Source organism: Camelus dromedarius, chromosome 17 (assembly GCF_036321535.1).
Source record: "Camelus dromedarius isolate mCamDro1 chromosome 17, mCamDro1.pat, whole genome shotgun sequence".
Classification (NCBI taxonomy): Eukaryota; Metazoa; Chordata; class Mammalia; order Artiodactyla; family Camelidae; genus Camelus; species Camelus dromedarius.
Genome location: NC_087452.1, coordinates 45,182,167 through 45,204,305, shown reverse-complemented (window position 1 = coordinate 45,204,305; position 22,139 = coordinate 45,182,167). Strand labels below are relative to the sequence as shown.

Genomic DNA, 22,139 nt, shown 5'->3' with positions numbered 1-22,139 from the left:
GCCTGCTTGCTAGTTTTTGGTGTTTTTTTCCTGGACAGCAGCAGTTTTGATTGAGACTCAGAATGTATTTGAGGGGAATGATGTCTGGGGATGAGAGGGGAAAGGAGGGTTGAATGACTTGAGTCAAAAGCTAAATTTTTCAGTTCAGTTTTTCAAAACTAGCTGGTTATGTGGCAAGAGACCTCCTCGGTGCTAAGTTCAGTCCTTTTTTCCCCCCTGAGTCATGGAACATAGGAACTGCTGTGATTCTTATGTGAAACATTTTCCATTTATAAATATTTCAGGCCTCCACACTCAGCTCAAATCCAACCAGTTGTGAGTCCAGATTTGGACGTCTGTTTGCCAATATGGTAGATATTTCCCTCTGATAAGAGAGTGCTTTTGTGTATAATTGATTCCTGAAACTGCGGGACAAGCCAGTGTTTGAAAACTGAACAGCGGATGTACATGTTGCTAGGTGGGGAATGGCCTGGGGTGGAAATTTGCGGGTTTCCTAACTCTGGAGGGTGTTGTGCACAGACAGGCAGTGGAGGGAGGGGTGGGGGTCCCCTGACAGCCATTGTCTTGAGCTGCGTGACTCAGGACAGTTACTCAGCCTGGACCTCCCTCCTCGTCTGAACCAAGGTTGGTGACAGAACTGGCCCCCAGGCTGCACAAGGACTAAGTGTGCGGCTCCCTGGGAGTGCTCGATGCGCTGCCTGGCCCCTGGGAGCCGCTCAGTAAATGCTAGTTTGTTTGTTACGAAAACATTTAAAACGTAGATTAAACAGTATGTATGGACAGTTGTGATGTTTCTAAAGTAAACTCTTCACACAGAGTTGGTCCATCTCACCTGAAACGGCATTTTGGGAAAGAAACTTTCACGTTGGAGGAAAGACTTAACTGCTGGAGGGAAGGAGGCTAGAGATGGCCGTAGCTTTGCCTGGGTTTTATTTTTAAATTCAGTTAAATTAAATAAAGTAAATGGAAATCTAACCTTTCTGAAGTGCAGTCTAACAGCAGCAGGTATGGTAAGGACTCAGGAGCTACACTGCTGTATACATTTGCCCTGTGGTGAATCTGAATGCGTGCAAAACAATATTTGGACAAGATGATTCTTTGCAGCGCTGTTTGCAAAGCAGGAGATGGGAAGCGACCCAGAAAGGCCCACCCGCAGCGAACTAGCAGAGATTGTGTGCTCGGGAACGTTTCGTAGCAGCTTAATCAGAAGTAAGGAAGCTTTCTAAGTTCTTAGAAGAGATCTCCAAAATGCATTCAAGTCAGGACAGCAAGGCGGGCGGGAGAGTTGAGTCTAATTTTGGAAAGATGTGCAAGAAACTGATAACGACGTTCGCCTCTGGTGGGAGGGAGGGGAAGCTGTGGCCAGAGAGGTGCGCGAGGGGCCCCGTGACCAGGAGACTCCTCGCTGACATTTCCTTTTCTGAGCCGTGTCAGTGGATTGCTATTTGAGGAATTAAAATAATTAGCGGGAATTTCCACCCCAGCCTTCCTCTTTTGGTACAGGTGACAGCAGACTGTCACTGTAACAGGGCTGAGACCCTGGGAATTTCTCTCTGCGTTTCGGTCTCAGGAATGTGTGGCTGTATTTTTATTCTATTATGGGAAATGCCAAGCTGAGCATAACTGAGCATAATAAACTCCCACTGCCCGACGCCAGTAATTCTTCCTTCATCGTCAATATTGCTTTGTGTGTATTCCTACCCATGCTTCCTCCAGGAAGATTTCAAAAGAAATGTCATTTCATCTGTAAGTATTTTAGTGAGTAGCCCTAAAAGATAGAAATTTTCTTTTAGTATTTTTTGAAAATAGTTGTTTTTTAAAATAGAAAAAAAAAACTTAAGTCAACTTCTCTCTACTCCCTGCCCCCCTCCCCACATACAGTCACAACACTGTCCCACTTGAAAATTGGCCGTGCTGGGGTAGTTTCTGAAGTGTTAATTCTCAGTCCATACGTTAAAGGTTTCACCACTTCATCACTTCACCTGGCTTTTTAGATGCTCTCCAGAGACTTCCTCCCAGCATTTCCTTCGTGGGAAGCTCGCTCTCAGTTGGACAGTCTAGTGACTTGCAGCCTGTGCACCTTGTCACCCGCATGAGTAGTTCCACTCTCCCGTTTAACACTCACTCTAATAAGCTAAGAAGGGTAAAAGGCAACAAGATATCCAGGTATTTGCACAAACTAGCTCTGCTGAGAAGGCAGAGCTGCCAAAACAAGCCTTGAAAAAAACCACCCTTAGGTGGAAACAGTGGTTTGTCAGCTGACGTCAGGACTCTTAACGTGAGAGGCTTTGGGGGTTGCAGAGTGGACTTAACAGTGGAGCCCCTGTGGCCGTCGTCCTGCGGGCGCGCTCTGTGCTGAGGGCTGTGGGGGGACGGGGCACCAGGAAACACGTCTGCTCCTGACTGGAGCTGCGAGTCTGTGTCTAAAAGGCTGCACTGACCCCAAACCGAGCCACTCCCTCAGAGCCTTAGTAAGTGTCCCTTGTGCATTTGAAACAGGATTGCATTTAAGAGGAATGAAGATGTATGTCCATGCACAAACTAGTACATGAATGTTCATAGCAGCATTATTCATAAAAGCCGAAAAGTGGAAACAACCCAAGTGTCCATCAGTGATACACAAACAGCATGCAGTGTGTGGTACAGTGGAATGTTACTCAGCCACTGGAGAGACGACATGTGACTGACACAGGCTACCACGGGGGCAGGGGGACCTTGACAGCATGGTGCCAGGTGAAGAAGCCAAACGCAAAGGGCTGTGTATTGCACGATTCCTATATGAAGTGCCCAGAATAGCAGGTCTGTAGACACAGTAGATGAGTGGTTGCTTTGTGTTGAGAGTGGTGATGGTGGCAGGAGATGGGGAGGGACCGCTCATGGGGAAGGGGTTTCTGTAGGGTGATGAAAATGTCCTGAAGTTACAGCGATGGTTGTACAGTTCTGTGAATACCTGAAAATCCATTGAGTTGTACGCTTTATTTTTTTTTTTAAACCTTTAAAAATTTTTTTAATTTTTAAATTTTCTTTTGGTGGGGAGAGGTACTTTCATTTATTTGTTTTTAATGGAGGTACTGGGAATTGAACCAGGGCCTCGTGCACGCTAAGCAGGCACTCTGCCATTGAGCTATACCCTCCCCCAGAGTTGTACACTTTAAATGGATGGGTTTTCTGGTGTGTAAATTACATCTCAATAAAGCTGTTATTTAAAAAATAGGGTTTGATTAACGTACTGAAGATGCACCTGAATCTCTTCCTTGGCATCTGTTTTTGGCTTCGTCCTGGACTTGGTGTGTGGTGCAGCCCTGGGGTTGAGATGTGGCGGATGAGATGAGGGAGGAAGCAGACGTGGTTTTCTCTCACCTTTGAAACTCCATGCAAACTTAGTCTCTCTTCCTATAAAAACCACTGGAAAACAGTAGTGACTTTATCGACCCTGTGATCTTCTTTTACTTCCAGTCCTTCTTTCGGGGTTAGGACAGTTGTTCCTTAAGCAGATAAACGGCTTCCTTCCTGCTCTACCTGCCGCCCCTCCAAACTTACTTTCAAGCATCGTTGTAATTCTTGGGCGACAGCCAGTGACTTTCCTTTTCTGGAGCTTTCCTGTGCCAGAAATTGCTTTGGTCTTGAGAAATCACTGCTGGTATTGGCTAAAGACAGGCTTTTTATTTATTTGACCCAACAGGGAGACAGGGTTTCGAAACAGCACCCCAGTCAGAGGTGTATTTTCCTGCTGGTCAAGGGGCCGTCGTGCCAGGGTGTTTCCCAGGGAGACGTGGTGCTGTTTAAACAACATCAGGGACCTGAGGGGGGCTCGGGTCCTGCACCAGCTTGTTCACTCGACAACCTGCTGAAAATAGAAAATTGTGGGGGAAAGAAAGAAAGAAAAAAAAAGAAAATTGTACGGGAGGCAGGGGAAGAATCCACAGCTGGCGAGAGTGCCTGTGCGCGAGTGTGTGTGTGTGTGTGTACTGAATCCGAGGGCCTCCCTCCCGGGCACATCCTGTCCTGCCATCTTCAGGGAAATGGTCTGGTGCAGGGCCTCATCGCTTACCTGGTTTCTTAAAATTACTTATTTATTTACTTTATTTTCTTGGGCGAGGGGGAGGTAATTAGGTTTATTTATTTATTTTAATAGAGGTACTGGGGGTTGAACCCGGGACCTTGTGCATGCTAAGCATGTGCTCTACCACTGAGCTACACCCTCCTTACTATCACCTGTCTATTTATTTATTTACCTATTTATTTATTCATTTTTATTGAAGTCTGATTGATTTACAATGCTGTGTTAGTTTCTGGTGTACAGCATAGTGATTCGGTGATACATAAATATGTAGATACACACGCATATTCTTTTTCTCACCTGCTACTTAAATTCTGAAACAGACCGAGGGGTTCCTAGGTGTCACTACAGCAAAGAAGTTCCAGTAATAGAGATGCATTGTTATTGGCAGGCTTAATAAAACCTCCGTGGTCATCTGTTCTTCAGAGAAGAGTCTGGGCTGAGCCACGGGTAATACGCTTCTCCCAGAGGAGGGGAGGGGAGGAAAGTGTGAAAGTCAGTGTCCAGATTCAGTCTTGTTCCCATTGGCCTGGGCTTCCCAAGTTTTTTGACTGAAATATCCTCTGGGAATGAAGTCATTCTCTCAGGGAGCCGACTGAGGGTTAGGCCTGAGGCTGCCCAGGGAGAATTTTTTTTTCAAGCTTTATTTTTGATTTTTAAAATTCCTGTGAGCTGTCTTCTCCTCTGCAGTATTTCTGGGTTTGATTTTCGATGAAAAGGTAGTCTTAGTCCGTTTGGGCCACTGTAACAGGATACAATAGACTTACAAGCAACAGGAATTTCTCTCAGGGTCCTGGAGGTGGCAGGTCCAAGATCAAGGTGCTGGCGGGTTTGGTGTCTGGTGAGAACCCATAAACGACTGGCTTCTCACTGTGTCCTCACATGGCAGAAGGGAGCTTCCTGGTGTCCCTCTTATAAGGACCCTAACCCCGTTCAGGAGGGCTCCATCCTCATGACCTAATCATCCACTAAAGACCCTGCCTCGAGACACTGTCACATTGAGGACTGGGTTTCAATGGATGAATCTGGATCAGGGAGTGGGAGGGGGTCACAGATATGCAGTTTGTAGCAGGTACTTAGTTATTTATCTGTGATGCACTTTCCCCTTAGCACCTCCCCAAATCTTTGGATAAAACTGATGCTAAAATAAAGTGGCTTCCCATATTCCAGCAGACTGCCGGGTCCTCCCTAAGATTACTCGTGTCGTATACGGTACTCCCTCTCATCCCTGGGGACTCATGAAGGAAGTCGCACGGGGGCAGTGGCTGGCTGTGACATGCAGGGTTGAGCACCTGAACCCAGTGAGTGGAGGGGTGTTCCTCTCCTGGAAGCAGTGGTAGCCCATGGCATCAGCCAGGATGCAGACACTGAAATAAGCCAGAACCTTCTCGCAGGAATGCAGGTCTGCTCCCAAGGTGAAGCAGAGGCACCCAGGAGGTGTCAAAGGCAGGCTGGCAGGGCCCCGGGCCCGCTCTCTGCCACCATCCGCTGGCCACCAAGGCATCATTCCATTGAAACAGACCCTCCTGACGACTAGCCCACACTCGATAACATGACTGGTTCTCCCCACGCAGCTGTTGCCAAAGGAGATTTTGAAGGTGTGCTGACTCTGAAACGCTGATGCCAGAAAAACCTGTTTCAAAAAGTGCCTCAGGTCCTATCACATCCACCTGGTGCATAAAATCTGAACTCCTTAACCTGCCGTCCCAAGCTCTCCCCAGTGTGGCTCCAACCACTCCTTCCCTCCACCTCTCTTGCTGCCAACCCTCTGGTCTTTGCCCACATCCTTAGAGCAGATAGGTGCCATGTCCCAGCCTCGCCCCTGCCTGGAGGGCAGCTACTTTCAGTGAGGTCCTGGCCTCTCTGAGCACCCAGAGTCATTTTTTTGCTCCCCCTGAGTGAATCTCTCAGCATTTCTTGGCACGATTGTACTTCCTTGGCCCTTATCATGGGCTGTGCTGCAGTGTTTTCTGTTTGTCTTATCTCCCTGGCTACACTTTCAAGGGAAAGTGCTATGTCTTTTTTCTTGCATGCACTGGCCTCATGCAAGCCCTGTCTCTGGTTGTCCTGGTGGCTGGTAACCTTAGTGACCCTCATTCAGCTGCTGGAAGGAGGAAAAAATGGAGTTTTATACACATGTGCTATAAATAGATACAATGCAGGAAAACTCAAGTTTACGTGGAAACTGAATACGAAGGTAATTATTCTCCCGAACAGGATTTTATGCATCCTCTTGTGAATAGCACTTATCTAAGGCTTTTAAAATAAATTTTGATTCACAGCAACTTGATAACGTCTTTTAGGAAAAAGGCTGGAGTGAAGTTTGAATTTGAGACTTCTATTCAACATAGTACTGGAAGTCCTAGCCAAATTAATTAGGCAAGAAGAAGTAAAAATCATCCACATAGGAAACAAGAAGTAAAATTATCTCTTTTCACAGTTGACATGATCTTGTATGTATTTTAGAGAAAACTCTAAAATATTCCACACACACACACACACACACACACACACACACACACACAACCTGTAGAAAAAATAAATGGATTAAAGTCGCAGAATACAAAACCCACACACAAAACATAGTTGTATTTCTATACACTGACAATGAACAATCTAAAAAGGAAATTAAGAAACAATCCCATTTACAATAGCATTAAAAAGAATAAAATACTTAGGAATAAACCTAACCAGGGAGTCAGAGACTTGCACAATGAAAACTACAAAACACTGCTGAAACAAATTAAAGAAGACGCAAGTAAGCAGAAAGACATCTCGTGTTTATGGATTGGAAGACTTAGTATTGTTAAAATGTCCGTACTATGCAGAGCAATCGAAGATTCAGTGCAATCATATCAAAATGCCAATGGCATTTTTTTCAGAAGCAGGAAAAAAATTCTAAAATTCATACAGAATTTCAAAGGATCCTGACCATCCAAAAAATTTTTTTTAAGAAAAATAAAGCTGGAGGCTTCACACTTCCTGATTTCAAAACTTATTACAAAGTTGCAGTAATCAAAACAGTATGGTACTGGTTTAAAGACAGATGTCAAGCTGAGTGTCAGGTGCTGGTTACCAATCCCAAGGGAGCAGAGCATCTTGCCCTGGTCACCAATCTCAGGGCGGAGTCCAGACACCTCTGCCATTGCATCTTGGCGTTGGAGTTACCAAGAGAAACACAACAGGCTGGGACAGCGCTTCACCTACATGGAGAGGACACAGAGCAACGTCAGTTTCCGTAGTAGAGCTCGGTCCCTCCTCACTGGTAGCTCCTCCTGGCAGCCAGCACAGGGCAGTTGGTGCCTGTGAGCACCCCTCTTCTGCCACAGCAGAAAGACCTCAACCTTTCCTCTGTGGAGTCAGAAATACTGAAAACTGGGGGCATGCCCAAGGGCCTTTGTGAACATACTGAAGCTGAACAAAGGAACACTCGTTGCACCTGTAACGGGGAACGGTACCCCTACACAAGGTGATAAGCCCTGCACAGGCTCCCTGGGTTCTTTCTCTCTTGGTGAGGAAGTGTTCCAGGCTCGATGCCCATTCCTGTACAGCTGAATGGGGGTTGAAAGACTGTAGGAACGAGACTGCCTTCCCCAACAACACACGTGTAGCCCAGTGGGACAGAACAGAGAGCCCACAACCAACCCTCATGCGAAGAGTCAGATGACCTTCAACCAAGGTGCCGAGGCTGTACAATGGGGGGCGATGGTCTTTTCAGCAAATGGTGTTGGGAGACTTGGATATCCACATGCAAAAGAATGAAGTTGGACCCTTACCTTACATCATATACAAAAATGAGCTCAAAATGGAATAAAGACCCCAAGATAACACCTGAACTATTGAACTCCAGGAAGACAGTGCAGGGGAAAACCCTTGTGACTTTGTATTTGGCTGTAATTTCCTGAATGTGACACTCAAAGCAAGACAACAAAAACCGAAATAGACAAATAGGACTACATCAAACTTAAAAATTTTTGCACAGCAGGGGAAACCATCTATAGAGTGAAAAGGTAATGGATAGAATGGAAGAAAATATTTGCAAGTCAAACATCTGATAAGGGGTTTAAATCCAGAATATATAAAGAACTCCTACAACTTAACAACAAGAAATCCAATTTTTAAATGGGCAAGAGACTTGAATAGACATTTCTCCAAAACAGGTAGAATGATAGCCAACAACAGGCACATGAAAAGACACTCACCATCACTAATCATTAGGGAAATGCAAATCAAAACCAAGTGGGTTGTCACCTCACACCCTTTAGGGTGGCCACTGTCAAAAGGACTTAAAAGGACAAGTATTGGCGAGACTGTGGAGAAACTGGAACCCTTGGACATTGCCGGTAGGCATGTAAAATGCTCCAGCTGCTGTGGACAGAAATACAGAGCTGCCTCAAAAAATGAAAACTAGAATTAACATTTGTGTGATGCGTCTCTCCTTATGTGCCTCTCTGCTCCCACAGTGAGAGCACACATCTGCCTCACTGCTGGGCGGGGGGGCAAGAGCTCGGTTCCGCAGGGCTTTTGTGCCTGAAATGGAGGGAAGGAGGGGCCCACGTGGGTCTCTCGGGACACCCGTGGGTCTGTTCAGCGGGTGCCGGGCTGCGCCCTCTGCAGCAGCCCTTTTCTGGGATAGCTGGGACAGGTGATATCTTCCAGTAGAGGCCATTCTTCCTGCCTGACAGGTGTAGACAAGGAAGGCCCGAGCTGGTGTCTGGGCCTCAGGGACCCTCGCTGGCGGGTGGTCTCATGAGGTTTACGACTCCTACTAAACCAGCTTTCCTGATGAAAAGCCTGCATGAAAATGTGGAGGTTGAACTCACCCTGATACAGAGTTTGACATTCCTAAACTTGTTTCTAGGGGCCAGATGGTTATCCTTGTCCATTTCTGCAGCCGTGACCTCACTGACCATGGCCAGCGGACCCCTCTGAGCCTGGTCCGGCTCGTGCCACCAGGCAGAGGCTGATTGGGTCGAACACGTGTTGAAGGCTGCTGGGTGCCAGGTGTTTCCCGGACTGACAGTTATTATATGTTACTCCCCTAGATGTCCTTCTGTCCGAAACAAAAAGGCCTGGTGAGCACAGACCATGGAGTCAAGGATGGGCACAGCAGAGGGGTAAAGATCCCTAAGCCGCCAGGGTCTTTCCAGCTCCAGGGAAGCGAGTCCTGTCAGCTGAAGGATCAGAACTCTCAGTCAAAGACAAAGCGCAGCCTTGTTTCCTGCACTCGGAGGAGGATAAGCATCCTGAGGGCCCTTGGACCAAGGGACAGACAGACTGCAGAAGACAGCAGCCCGCACGGGGGGCTGCAGAGCCTCGCACCTCGGGTGCAGTGGCTTCCTGCCCACAACAGCGGGGCGAGCGCTGGGCGTCATTGATGGAAAGATGCAGCTCGTCACGCCTGCTTGGCTTTTATTTCAGTGCTTTTGAGATCGGCATTAAAGAGCGGCATGTGACTTCTGATTTTATACTGTTTACCCGTGTCTGAACCTCCTTGTCTGATCTCCTCCCTCCCTGCTGCCTCAAGGTGGGAGGACAGAGGGGGAGCCCCCTCCCGGGCCTGTGGGAGGCCTGTGATACAGCTGAGTCAGTGCACGTGAACGCTCGCTCATGTGCCGTGTTCCCTTGACCTCAGGTGGACCTGTGGGCAGTGCTGGGAGGTTCTGTAGCAGAAGGGAGTCCTCCGACCCGGCTTTGAGCCGTGGCTCTGCCGGCTGTGTGGACTGTGGTCTCGGACCTCTCCTTTCACTGGGGATCACAACGATTCCCCGCGTTCGGCTGTGTGTGCTCAGTGGGAGGAGGGTGTAACTGACAGTGCCTGAGACAGACACCGGTGCTGGTGCAGAGGCGGGACGGTGCCGTCCTGGTGGGATGGAGGGTCCCCCACATAGAGGAGATTTGAAGATGCTGTTTTAGAGTGGCTCCCGTCCTCTGTTCCTTCCTCCTCCTCCTTCCTGTTACTTCCTTCCTGTAAGCCTTTTGTCTCTTCTGTTCCTTAAAAGGGGGCCCTTAGTCCTTCCCCTCTTTGCCTCCAATACCCCAGTGCTTCAAAACGGAAGGAAACCAGCATTCGGAAAACTTTGCCAGAAGAAGCAGGCAGGGCTGGGAGCCAGGCTGGCGTCTGGCCACAAAGGGCTCTCTCAGCTGTGGCCACAGAGGTGGCCTTTGGGTGCCGCCGAATCCAGTCCCTTCACTCAGAGTGTTGCTGCCACGCAGGTGGTTCTGTGTTCTTAAAGGCTCTAAGCTCTTGGATCAGGACTGGCTGCTACTTTGCCTCTTGCTGACCCAGGACCTTGAATCAAATGTTGTTCCTGATTCATGGAGAATATCGACATGGTGTCTGTTCTTTGTGTGGCCTGAGAAGCTCTTCCATCAGATCATTGTCATCCAAGATCCCTCGTTAGTCCCTGGTGTGGGGGGCTCCTGGGGTGGTGGAGGAAGGAAGGCAGGCCTTCTCCACTGGGGCTGCAGGACCCTCCCCCAGGGATGCCGTCAGCTGCTCCGGGTGGTCTGACTGTGTTGCTCTGGGGGCCACACACTTGGAGAAGCCAGGCTCGAGGGCAGAGGTTGGCCCATGACAGCCTGCCAGCCAGCCAGATCCAGCTGGCTGCCTGTTTCTGTGAATACAGTTTTCGTGAAACACAGTGACTCCTACCCTCGTGCACATTGTCTGTGGCCGCTTTCATCTGCGGTGGCAGAATTGAGTAGGTGTGACAGAGACCACATGGCCCACAAAGCCCGAAATATTACTACGTGGCCCTTTGCAGAAAACGTGTGCCAGTGTCCTTCTCTGCCCTGAGCCCAGTGGTTCTAAGTCCAGGAACAGATGCCACTTCCTTTCCCTGGCTAAACACTCAAGCACCTTTACTGCCAAGATGCCAGCTGTGCTAAGCGTTGAATCATGTTTCCTGGCAGAGAAGAACATGAGGCTAGTAGTCACTGCTGTTCACCTAGATCTGCAGACCCTGCAGCAACCGAGATGGTGCTGTGCCCCATCTTATGGAGGCACAGACTGGGGCTTAGAGGGGACAGAAAGTGACAAACCAAGGTCTTCTGTCCTCTTTACCTGCCACTCTGCCCCTGGGACACAAGCCCAAATTGGATGACCTTGGTGTATTAATCATCTATTACTGTCTAACAAGCTACCCCAAGCTTAACAGCTTGACATAGCAGTAAACATTTATGATCACTCCCAGTGTCTGTGGATCAGAACTTCAAGGTCAGCTTAGCCGGGCGGTCCTGGCTCAGGTATTTTCCTGAGGCCCATCTGGTGTTTTCTGGAGCTGCAGTCAGTTGAGGCCTGATGGAGCCTGGAGATCCACTTCCCAGTGGGCACTCGGTGGGCTGGCTGCTGGTGAGGCCTCCCCACAAGACTGTGTGAGTGTCCTCCCAGTGGGGCCGCTGATGTCCCCAGAGTAAGTGACCCATGGGCGAGACAGCCTTGAAGGTGCTGGGTCCTTTTTATGGCCTGACTTCCCAAGTACAGAGCGTCGTTTCTGCCACACTCCATTCATCAGCAGCAAGTCACTACGTTTGAGAAGCGTCTATATTCAAGAGATGTGTCAAAGAATTTGTAGGTATATTTTAAAACCAGCCCAGCCTGCAGGTTTCTATTCCATTGCCTGCTGGGATATTGGGATTCTGTGGATTCCCCAGTGCAGGCCTGCAGTTGATCGTAGGTGTCAGACTAGAGTCCCAGGCAAGAGCACGGTGAAGTCACAAACCTCCAGCATCACCGCAAGCTTTGCTCTGCTCTGCAGCACCCAAGGGTCTCCTGCGGTGGTCCTTGAGGAGGGATCAAGGAGGGCCAGGCGGAGACACCCACCCGCATGGCCTGTGTGGAAGTGGGAAGACAACCAAGAAAAAAGCGGCTGCCAGCCCTCCACTCCCATTTGAAAACTGCTTTCCTAACCCTGGCCTCCCCATTTCCCAGATGGGGAAGCAGAGGCCCAAAGGGGCACAGTTGCTTGTTGGAGAGAGCGGCAGGTATTAAGCACACTTGAGTAAAACCTTTGTAGCCAGCATGGACTAAATTTGCTCTTTTAGGTCTTTGTGTGAGTGAACCCTGATCTCAGCCGGCCGACTGCATTTCCTGTCAGATCTGTTTCCAGGCAGCGTGTGGGTGTAACAGGTGAGCCCCAGACTGAGTTGAGGCTTCCACGTCCTGCCACCCCTGTGGAATATGCTTCCAGGGTAGGGACTCACCCCTGAGCAGGGACTGTAGTGCCTGAACCTCTCGTAAGCAGTGTTTGGTCCCCCTCTAGTGGATGAATGGAAGCGGTCGCCAGGTTGCTGAGCAGAAGCCGGACCTGGAGGGGACACAGCAGCTGGAGGGAGTCGTTGTCCTCTGGACGACTTCATTCCCTGCTGGTGCGGGGACGGGGACACACTCTTGTCCCAGCATCTCCTCTGGCTCAGGGTATTAATAATCTGTTTTATTTGAAGCAATGCAGGAGAAAAAAATAGAACTGCATGTGCATGTGTGTGTGTGTATTTCCTGGTGCAGAGTGTGATGGTCGACAGGATTGGCTAAACTTTTTCTTTAAAGACCAGGACAGGAAATCAAATAATGACCGATGACACAAATAAAATGACCTGAGACTAGACGTCTTTTCTGCCCTAACGCCAAGTAGCCCCTTGACTGAGCTTGTTGGCCTCCGCATCTCCTGGACGTCTCTCCCAGCACTAATGTCCTTCGGCTCTCACACGGCTACGGAGCAAGTCTTGACTTTGCGGGAGGATGCTGGCTGGAGACTGATCCCCAATGCCAGACCTCGGGTCAGCCTCTTCTGGATCTGAACTTCCATCTGATTTCTGTGTGTTGCATCGGAGCCTGTGGGAGACTCAGGTCACCAGATGGGGTGTCTGTCTCAGAGTCTTGACTCCCCCTCCACTGCCCAGATTCTGCCCGGCCAACTCCCATTCACCTCCTTAAAGCTCAGGCGGCCTCTCACCACCCAGATGCGGTTGGATCCTTGTGCTTTACATCCTTGTAGCGGCTGAGTTTCCTTTCACAGGACTAATCACAGTTCGTCGTCAAATATCCACTGATGGACCTTCTCCAGTGGCAGAGACAGTGTCTGTTCCCCCGTGTTATTGCACCACCACCGCGCAGTCAGCGAGGTTTTTGAATGATGAATGTTACCACGTGTGTGCAATGTTAAGTACATTAGGAGGAGACGGCTAGGCATGGTAATGTTTGGTTCCCTCCTTGCAGGACACGTTAAGAGTAAACCTGCAGTAGCCAGTTTCCAATGCCACTTTGTTGCAAGGAATTAACATGGTGAATGATTTAAAGCCCAGTGAGGTATTTTGGAGACGTGCTGGACTCATACCTGGAACAACACAGCTCTCCTGGGCAAAGCTAGCTGGAAACAGCTGGTATGTTGCTCCCAGGGTAGCCTAGTTGACGGTCAGGAGTCACTGGTCTGTTTTCAAGGCTGACATACAGTGTTAGTGATGGTGCCCATGCTGGTTCCAGGCTGAAGCCAGAAATAAATCAGCCAACCAAGAGTGCCTACGGGGAGGGTATAGCTCAGTGGTAGAGCGCATGCCTAGCAGGCACGAGGTCCTGGGTTCAATCCCCGGTACCTCCTCTAAAAAAAGAAAGAAAGAAACCTAATTCCCCCCCCCCAAAATTAAAAACAAAACAGTTTAAAAAAAACACACATTAAAAAAATTTTTTAAAAAGAGTGCCTAGAAGAACCCCTGGCTTATAAGATGCTCAGTATATATATTTGACTTAACGAGACCCTTCCATAGCACCGTCTGGTCCCTCCTCTGAGCAGCGGAACAGCTGTCACACAGCTCAGAGGCTTCACAGGAGGGAGGGTCCTCACAGCAAGCTCAGTGTGTCCTTCTCTGTGATTTTTAAAACTCGAAGGCGTCTGTTTCCTTGGTCCGCCAGACTTTGGAATAAGGGTGTGTACACGCAGAGGGCCCAGCGGGACAGTTGTCATTGGCTCACTGGCAGCCTCAAGAGGTCACAACGTTGAGGGTTTGCAATGTTAAAAAACTTTCTTCCTGGAAATGCACAGATACCTGCTCCCATTCAGAGGAGGGACGCGCAATCTCGTTCCGCAAGGCGGGAGTCAAGTACTCAGCCCGCAGCACCGTGTCTGCTGCTTTCCCCCTCCTTGTTTAATTTGTTCAGGTCAATGTTCAGCATTTATTATCATCTCTTTAGATGTTAGAGTTGAGTGTTCTAGTGAACTGCTGTAGTTTCTTTTGGTTTTTACTGAAGTTCATAGCATATAATTTTACAAAATTTGCTCCTTTTTCTTTGTAGCTAATTGGTCTCGTATTTTTCCAATAGCCTCTCAGTCAAGTTTCCCACAAGCCAGATAGTCAGAGCTCTCATTTCTATCTTGGGTGAATTTCTCCTTCACTTTCAAATCCCCTCTACCTTTCTGTTGGGTTGAATGTCTTGTTTCCTAGATCCTTCTTCTTCCTCTATCTTGGCTTCCTCCCTGATTGGGGGGTGGAGCAAATTCCCTGAGTCTCACTCACCAGGTTGAAAAGAAAGTAAAATGACCTAAGTCACGGTGACGATGGCCTTGGCCATGCCTGACTTTTGAGTCACTTGGCTCCCGTCTGGTGACCCTTCCGTGCCTGGAGCACCTGTCACGCCTGGATTTCCCCTCCTCCTGGGGGTTACCCTCCCCTCCCCCACGCCGTTCTCCTGTTGGTTTTCTCCATGGTTCCTCTTTTAAAGTTTATGCCCTCATTTTGGGGGGTCACACCCTTCAGTAGATTCTGAAAGTGAATGTGTGGAACGTTGCGTGTCTGAAAAAAAAATGTGTTTGCCTCTTGTTCCTCATTGATCATTTTCCTGCGTAATTTCTGGATTCAAAATCATTTTCCAACGTGAAAGCATTTGCCATTGTCTTCCAACATGCTTCCCGTTTGCTTTTAGGAAAGGTTAAGGCCATTCTTGTTTCTGGACCTTGGTTTTTCCTTTAGTTATTTGAAGCATCTTCTCTTTGCACCTAATGTTCTGGGATTTCATGATGTACCTAGGTCAGGTATGCTTTCATCCACTGTATTTTGGGAAGGGACAAAATTAGATTCATGTGTTCATTTTGACATCTTTACCCAAAAGCCTAAAATACATGCTGAAGGTACAGGAGTCGGTACTGGGACAGATGCGTGGAACGGAAGATTCCAGAGTGTGACCCAATACATGAGAAGTCACCAGTCAGTGTTAACAGATCCCTTGACCATCCTGCTAGAAAAAAATAAAATTGGGCTTTCTTCACCCCACATACAGAACTCAATTCCAGTTGGATTAAAGATTTAAGCATACATATAAAGCTGTAAGAAAATATAAGAGAATATTTTTTATGATCTTATGCTGAGGAAGCCCTTCCTAAACCCATAGGAATAGAGAGCTTTAAGAGTGACTAGTTAACTATGTGAAAATTTGAAACTTCCATGTGGATTGAAGTTTAAAAAGCTGGATAGGAAACTATTGCCACATATGTGGTCATTTAGCATCCCTGTTATGCAACGATTTATCGGTAAGAAAGTGATTTTTTTAAGAAAAAACACCAGTAAACCCGGAAAGAACTAAATGTGGCTAATAAGCATCTGGAAAGATGCTCTTCCATCCTTACCACCGATCAGGAAAATGCAAACTAAAACAAACAGGAAGGGTACTGCATATACATCGGTGGCTCTTACCGTGTAGTCCCTGGACCAGTAGCATCAGCGTCACCTGGGAACTTGTTAGAAACGCAGGGTCTCAGATCCCTTCCTAGACCTACTAATCACAGACTCTGGGGTGGAGCCCACCCACCTGTGGGCTGAGGAGCCCATCAGGTGATTCTGACGTTTGGGAACCATTGCTGTGCAGCCAAGGGAGTGAACAAACGACATTCAGTGTCATGGATGAATCACAGGGTACTGAGGAAGAGAATCCAAACGAGAGAGTATGTCCTGTAGGAGTCTATGTCTATGAAGCCCCAAGCCAAGGGTGACAGGAATCAGGAGGCTTGCTCCCCTTGAAGGAGGGAAGCGGTAGCCAGGAGTGAGTACGGAGCCCCCGGTGCTGGCCGGGTCCTGTTTCTTGATGAGGATGCTGATGACTCAGCTTGGTCCAGTTTGTGAAAATTCATTAAGCTGTTCGTTGGGATTTGCCACTTTTCTCTATGCTGTACTTGAGTAAAGCAGTGAAAAGCAAAACATTAGATCTCTCTTTTTTTTTAATCACATTTTTAATTATTTAAAACATGGGCATTGAGTGAGAGTGGAAGAGATGATTCAGCACACAGTTTTTTAAAAAATTATTTGCTACTATTATTTTTTTTTCATTGGAGGTACGGGGGATTGAACCCAGGACCTTGTGCATGCTAAGCACATGCTCTACCACTGAGCTATACCCTCCTCCTCCAGCACAAGGTTTTTGATGAGTAATTTGACAGTACTTCTAAAGCTTAACATAAATTAGAAATTCCACCTGGAGGACTCTATCCTGGAATTCAGGTTTGCAGGGGTGAACGTTATATAAGGATGTTCCCTGGGCATTTTTGTGCAAACATACAGGAGACAACTTAAATTTCTCTCAATAGGGAGCTGTTTACATGAATTACGGAAAGCTGGACAACTAACTGTTAAGAAGGGCATAGATCTGGAAGGAGGTTCTCCGGGGTGTGGCTGACGGAGCAAAACAAGTTAGAGGCGCCGTGTACAGAGTGATCTGTATTCTTAAAGGAGAAAGAAGAGGGTTTGCAGGTGGTAGTTATAAATGCTAACGAAAGCAGTTAGGAAGGGTAGATACAAAATTTTTATATGGTTTCTCATGAGAATTTACAACTGGTGGACGGGGGTTGTAATTTCTTTGTATGCTTTATATATATTTTATATATACTTTATATACTGCTGGGCTTATTTTTACCTGCATTTATCACTTTCAAAAAAAATTTTTTAATCTTAGTTTTATCATTCAAAAAAAGTGTTAGCCTAAAATAATGCTTATTGGTGAAAAAGCAAATAGTATTTTTGTAGTCTAAGCACATAAAGATCTAGAGTGTGTCTTACACACAGCACACACATACACACACACACACACACAAAGCAGGGGAGAGTAATGTTCTTGTAGAGTGATTTTCATCAGTGTTGGTTATAGTGAGAGACAAGAAGTTTGCTTCTGGATATATTTGTTACGTAGGAAATTCACTTGGGTAGAGCAATTCCTTTTGTGACAGTTCTTTTGCTGTGTTTGCTGGTGAGATGTTGGGTCAAGTATTCACTCCTGCTCTTTGAGAGGCAGCTCAGTCGACAGTTTCATCGCTGTGTGCACAGATGACCGCTGCTGGCACAGAGGTCTCTAGACAGTGGACTCCACTTGCTTTAATAATGGAAAGCATTTTCACATCCAGAGCCAGGGGTTGTTCTCTGAGCCTGTTTGTTAGCTGGACGCAAGCTTTTGCTGGAAGCGCTTACCCCGTTGTGCGCTCCTGGAGAGACACCCAGCAGTGCTGCTTCTCAAGGTTGTTTCCTGTGTGGATCATCTGCAAAGGGCCCTTCTGACCCTCCCAGTTTGAATCCAGAAGTCTTGGTGTTGTTTCTGACCCTGCCGTGCTGGCTTACGTCTGTTACCAGTCTTGCTGACCCCGCAGAATAGCGCACAGCGACGTGTGCAGACACCTGTCAGGTGTGGTGAGTTCTGGACCAAACCCCGTTGATGTGGGGCTTGCTGCTTTCTGGGATTTCATCCTGTTTTGTGCCTTTTCACTTTCAATAAATTCTCTTGCCACAGATGTAAGGACGAAAATACATCTCCATTAAACATTTCTTTGGAATTCATAGACAACAGACATCACACAGATAAAAGCAGTCAGCATTCAGCTCTGAGGAGGGGAGGCAGCAGGATTTAGAGTCTGTTCCCTGCCCCCCGGCACAGACGTCCAGACCTCGACAGGGAGGTGTGGGCTCCTCGCAGCGAGTCGTTTGAAGGTCTCTTGGAAGCCGGTCTGCGGGCTTCGTGATCTTCACAGCAAGTCTTCCTTCTTGGACAGGGGCCTGATGTCTTCTCCCCGCGGCGTCCACATCTTCTGACCCCGCCTGGAGGGCCCTGGCTCCCCTGGACTGGATGGTTGTAAACTGAGCTTTTGAACTGTAGTTCAGCTCAACCCCGTAACCTGTTCCCGGTTCACTGTTCCAGCTGAGAAAATGACACCTGATCCACTGGGGAGCCTTCTCGGAGACCTGGGGGTACTTCTGCTTTATCCTAATCTAATCTGTTAATTCCACTAAGGCCCTGTTTACTGAAATTTGCCTTGCGTTCACTGACTTCCCAGTATCCCCCACCACTGTACTGGTCTCAAACGCATCGTCTTCTTCCACGTGCATTATGACCACAGTCTCTGAACCTGTCTCCCCCCTACCTTCTGCCCTCTCCCCTCCGTGTCCCCGTTTACATAGTCTTTCAAAAACTTAACCTCATCTCATCATCCTCTTGCTCAAAACCCTCCCATAGCTCTTAGGATAAAGTGCAAAATCCTTAGGTGTCCTGGGCCCGCATACCTGAGCCTCCCCAAGCTCTCTGACATTTTGCACTAATGTCCTAACTTCCCCACTCAGCCCTCTGGCCACACTGTGCTCTCTGCCTGGGGTGTTGTCTTCCCGCCCATCTTGCTCTTAGTAGGTCTTCAGATTTTTCCTTAGCACGGCCTCCTCTGACACTTCCTGTCCCTGCCAGCGAGTTTACGCCTGCCTTAGGCCCTCCTCACGCCTTCTTTCCCTTCATAGCGTTTCCCACAGTTGCAGCTGTTCAGATGTTCCCCCCACGAGACTGGAAGTTGTGTCCGAGCGGGTCTGTTCAGTTCGTGCCCCGCTCTGCCCTCAGGGCCTGAGAGCAGGGGGGCCTGGCCCACTGCAGGTGCTCAGGTGTTCAACACTGAGGAATCAGCTTTGTGATTAGAGTTATTTCCGTGCCGTGTTCCACGGACCATGGAGAGAGCTGAGACAGGAATGGAATCATTTGCCCCAAGTCACACAGCAGCCTGAGCCCGTCCCGAACGTCTGATGCTGCCTCCTGGGGCTGTGGCTTAGATGCCAACTTTCCTGTGACTTAGGAGTAAGGTCCTCCCGGGCCCTGGCAGGTGCTGGGATGGGAGACGCATACCTCGCTGTGGCCTCCCTCCTGGAGGACCAGAGATGCCTGCAGTGGGGACCAGCGTGCTTCCTTCGGTCAGTGGAGATGCGGTTGGGCTTCAAGCTGGTCTTACTCTGCAGCGGCAGTGAGGTCGGATGCCCGTCGCTGGAATAAATGTGCGACTTGAGTCAGAACGCCGTGTGCCCGTGTTTGGGCTGGGTCCTTTCTCGGCTCCTCTTGACAGCACTCTCTGGCCCTGTGTTACTTGCTGCCTGCGAGGGGGTGGCAGTGGCAGGTGGGGACTCCTCAGAGGTCACCCCTGGACAGCAGGTCAGCCCCGGGACCGCCTCAGGCGGACCTGCAGTCGTCTTCCCTCCACAGGTGCCGGCCCGTGAGCAGATTCCAGCCATGTAAGTGCGTTGTTTCGCCCTCTGTATTAGTGCTGACCTTGAAAAGTCAAGATTATTATGACTACACTTGGGTTTCTGTGTTCTCCTGGGGCGGTGGAGGCGGGCGGATGCTCCGCTCATCCATCTTCCCTCCGTGGCATGCGAGTTTGCAGCCCCGTCACGCACGTCACATGTACGCGTGTATACCCAGGACAGTTGTAATGGACACTTTGTATAATTATTTTTTTCTCTGTCCCCACTTCCTCCTCCTTTATTCTCTTTTCCACCTCCTTTTTCTTTTCCACTGCCTCTCCCGTTTTACAGGTTCTGGGACTGCTGGTGTGGACACTTATCGCTGGAACTGAGTACTTCCGAGTCCCTGCATTTGGCTGGGTCATGTTTGTAGCCGTGTTCTACTGGGTCCTCACTGTCTTCTTCCTCATCATCTACATCACCATGACCTACACCAGGATTCCCCAGGTGCCCTGGACCACGGTGGTAAGGAAGCCAGAGTGTTCTTCCTGTCCATTGCCCACGGGGTAGGATGGATTCAGTCCTCCTCCAGTCAGTTCAGGATCGTTTGTCTGCCAACAAAGCAGAGGAAAAAACCAGGGAGAACCCAGCACAGCAGATAATCACTCTGTACCATTCAGTTGCCCCTCAGGAGTTTTACTGAACCCAGGACCCCGTGCGTGCTAAGCATGCGCTCTACCACTTGAGCTGTACCCTTCCCCCCAACTCTCACCTACCCAAGTATCTGTCTTAGTCTGCTTGGGTGCCGAAACAGGCTGTAGGCTGGGTTATTTAAATGATGGAGGTTTCTCGTGGTTCTAGAGGCTAGAAGTCTAAGATCAGGTGTCAGTGAGAGGGCCCTTCCAGGCTTGCAGACGCCTGTAATCTCCCTGTGTCCTGAGGTGGCAGAGAGAGAAAGAGAGGATGGGAGCTCTCTTTCCTCTCCTCCTGCAGGGGTGCTAATCCTCTCAGGGGGGCCTCACCTTCATGACCTCCTCTCACCCTGATTACCTCTCAAAGGCCGCATTTCCAAATGGCATCACATGGAGGGTTAGGGCTTCAACATCTGAATTTGGGGACGACATTCAGTCCATAATATTCTGGCTCCCCCAAATCATGCCCTTCTCACAGGCAAGATACATGAATTCCACCTCAACATCTCCTGAACTCTTAGCTCATTCTGGCATCAGCTAACCTCTAAGGTATAAAGTCTCCTTTAAATGACATTAAAATCAGATAGGTGTGGGACTTGCGGTATAATTCATCCTGAGGCAGAGTTCCTCTCCAGCTAGGAACCTGTGAAATCAGACAAAGTGCAGGCTTTCAAACTACAGTGGTGGGACAGGGACAGGATGGACATTTCCCATTTCAAAAGGGAGAAATAGATAAGGAAGAGGTGATGGACAGGTTCCCAGCAAGCCCAAAAATGATACGGCGAATTCCACCTGTTCTAAAGCCCCCAGAGTAATCCTTTTTGGTTCAGTGCTCTGACCTCTAGGTCCCCTGGGGTGGCCCTGTCACCCCTGTATCACTGTAGGAGCAGGGGCCTCTGGGGCACTGGGTGGGGACATCCTGGCTCACAGAAACCAGAGAGGCAGCCCCACCCTTTGAAACTGAGAAGGAACCAGCCTGCCCAATGGGCCTGTGATGGGAATGGCAGCCCTCATGATCTCCTTTGGGTGAGAGGTAAAGCGTATTCACAGCCAAATGGTTCTATGGTTCGGTCCTAGAGAACCCAAGAAGTTCAGCAGCCCTCCTTCGTTTTGGCCCATCCCCACCCCCTGGAGTTCAGACTGTCAGGGTTCCTCCTACTTGTGTAATCCTTTACCTGTTCCCGGCTTCTGCTGAGACAGTCAAGGAGACCTGTGTCTTACACCCACGATCTCTTTATCGAAAGGCTATTCAGCCACAGCCTTGGTATTCTTTTCAGAAGAGCTTTCTCATTTTCTGCCCTATGGCTAAGGTGTGAATTTTCCAAGCCTTCAAGTTCTGGTTCTCTTTTGCTTAACAATTCTTTCTTCAACTCATCTTTCTCCTTTTGCTTCCTGCAACAAGCTGTCGGGGGGACCAGACCCCTCCTTTGGAACTTTGCTTAAAAATCTCAGATAAATATTGTTTCATTGCTTGAAGTTCTGCTTTCCACAAACCACTGGAACATCTTTCAGCCAAGTTCTTTGCCACTCTGTAACAAGGATCACCTTTCCTACAGTTTCCAATAACATGGATTCTCATTTCCCTCTGAGACCTCAGTAGAACCGCCTTTCACATCCATATTTCTAGCACGTACCTCAGAACTCTCCTGCCTCTAGTCATTAGCCAGTTCCAAAGCCAGTTAGCTGTTTTGTCACAGCTGCATTGTACTTTGAGTTCCAAAATCGATACCCGGCTCTCCGTCCCAGATTCTGTGTCCATCAGGGTTTTCTAGAGAAGCAGCAGCAATAGGTTGTGTACATATGTGAAGAGATTTACTGTAAGGAATTAGCTCATGTGATGATGGAGACGAAGTCCCGAGATCGGCAGTCCGCAAGCCAGCGGCCCAGGGAGGCCGATGGTGTCGCCCCTAGGCCTGAGAACCAGGTGT

General features: G+C 48.6%; 1 protein-coding gene across 2 annotated transcripts in view; it reads left to right on the top strand.

Annotated features, from left to right (window-relative positions):
* Positions 1 to 22,139, top strand: part of CMTM8 (CKLF like MARVEL transmembrane domain containing 8) — a 70,254-nt gene that overhangs the window by 40,902 nt on the left and 7,213 nt on the right. For both annotated transcript variants that reach the window (XM_010982062.3, XM_031469823.2), the window contains exon 2: positions 19,871 to 20,044. In XM_010982062.3, coding sequence (XP_010980364.1) covers positions 19,871 to 20,044 — 174 coding nt within the window. The remainder of the gene's footprint in view (positions 1 to 19,870; positions 20,045 to 22,139) is intronic.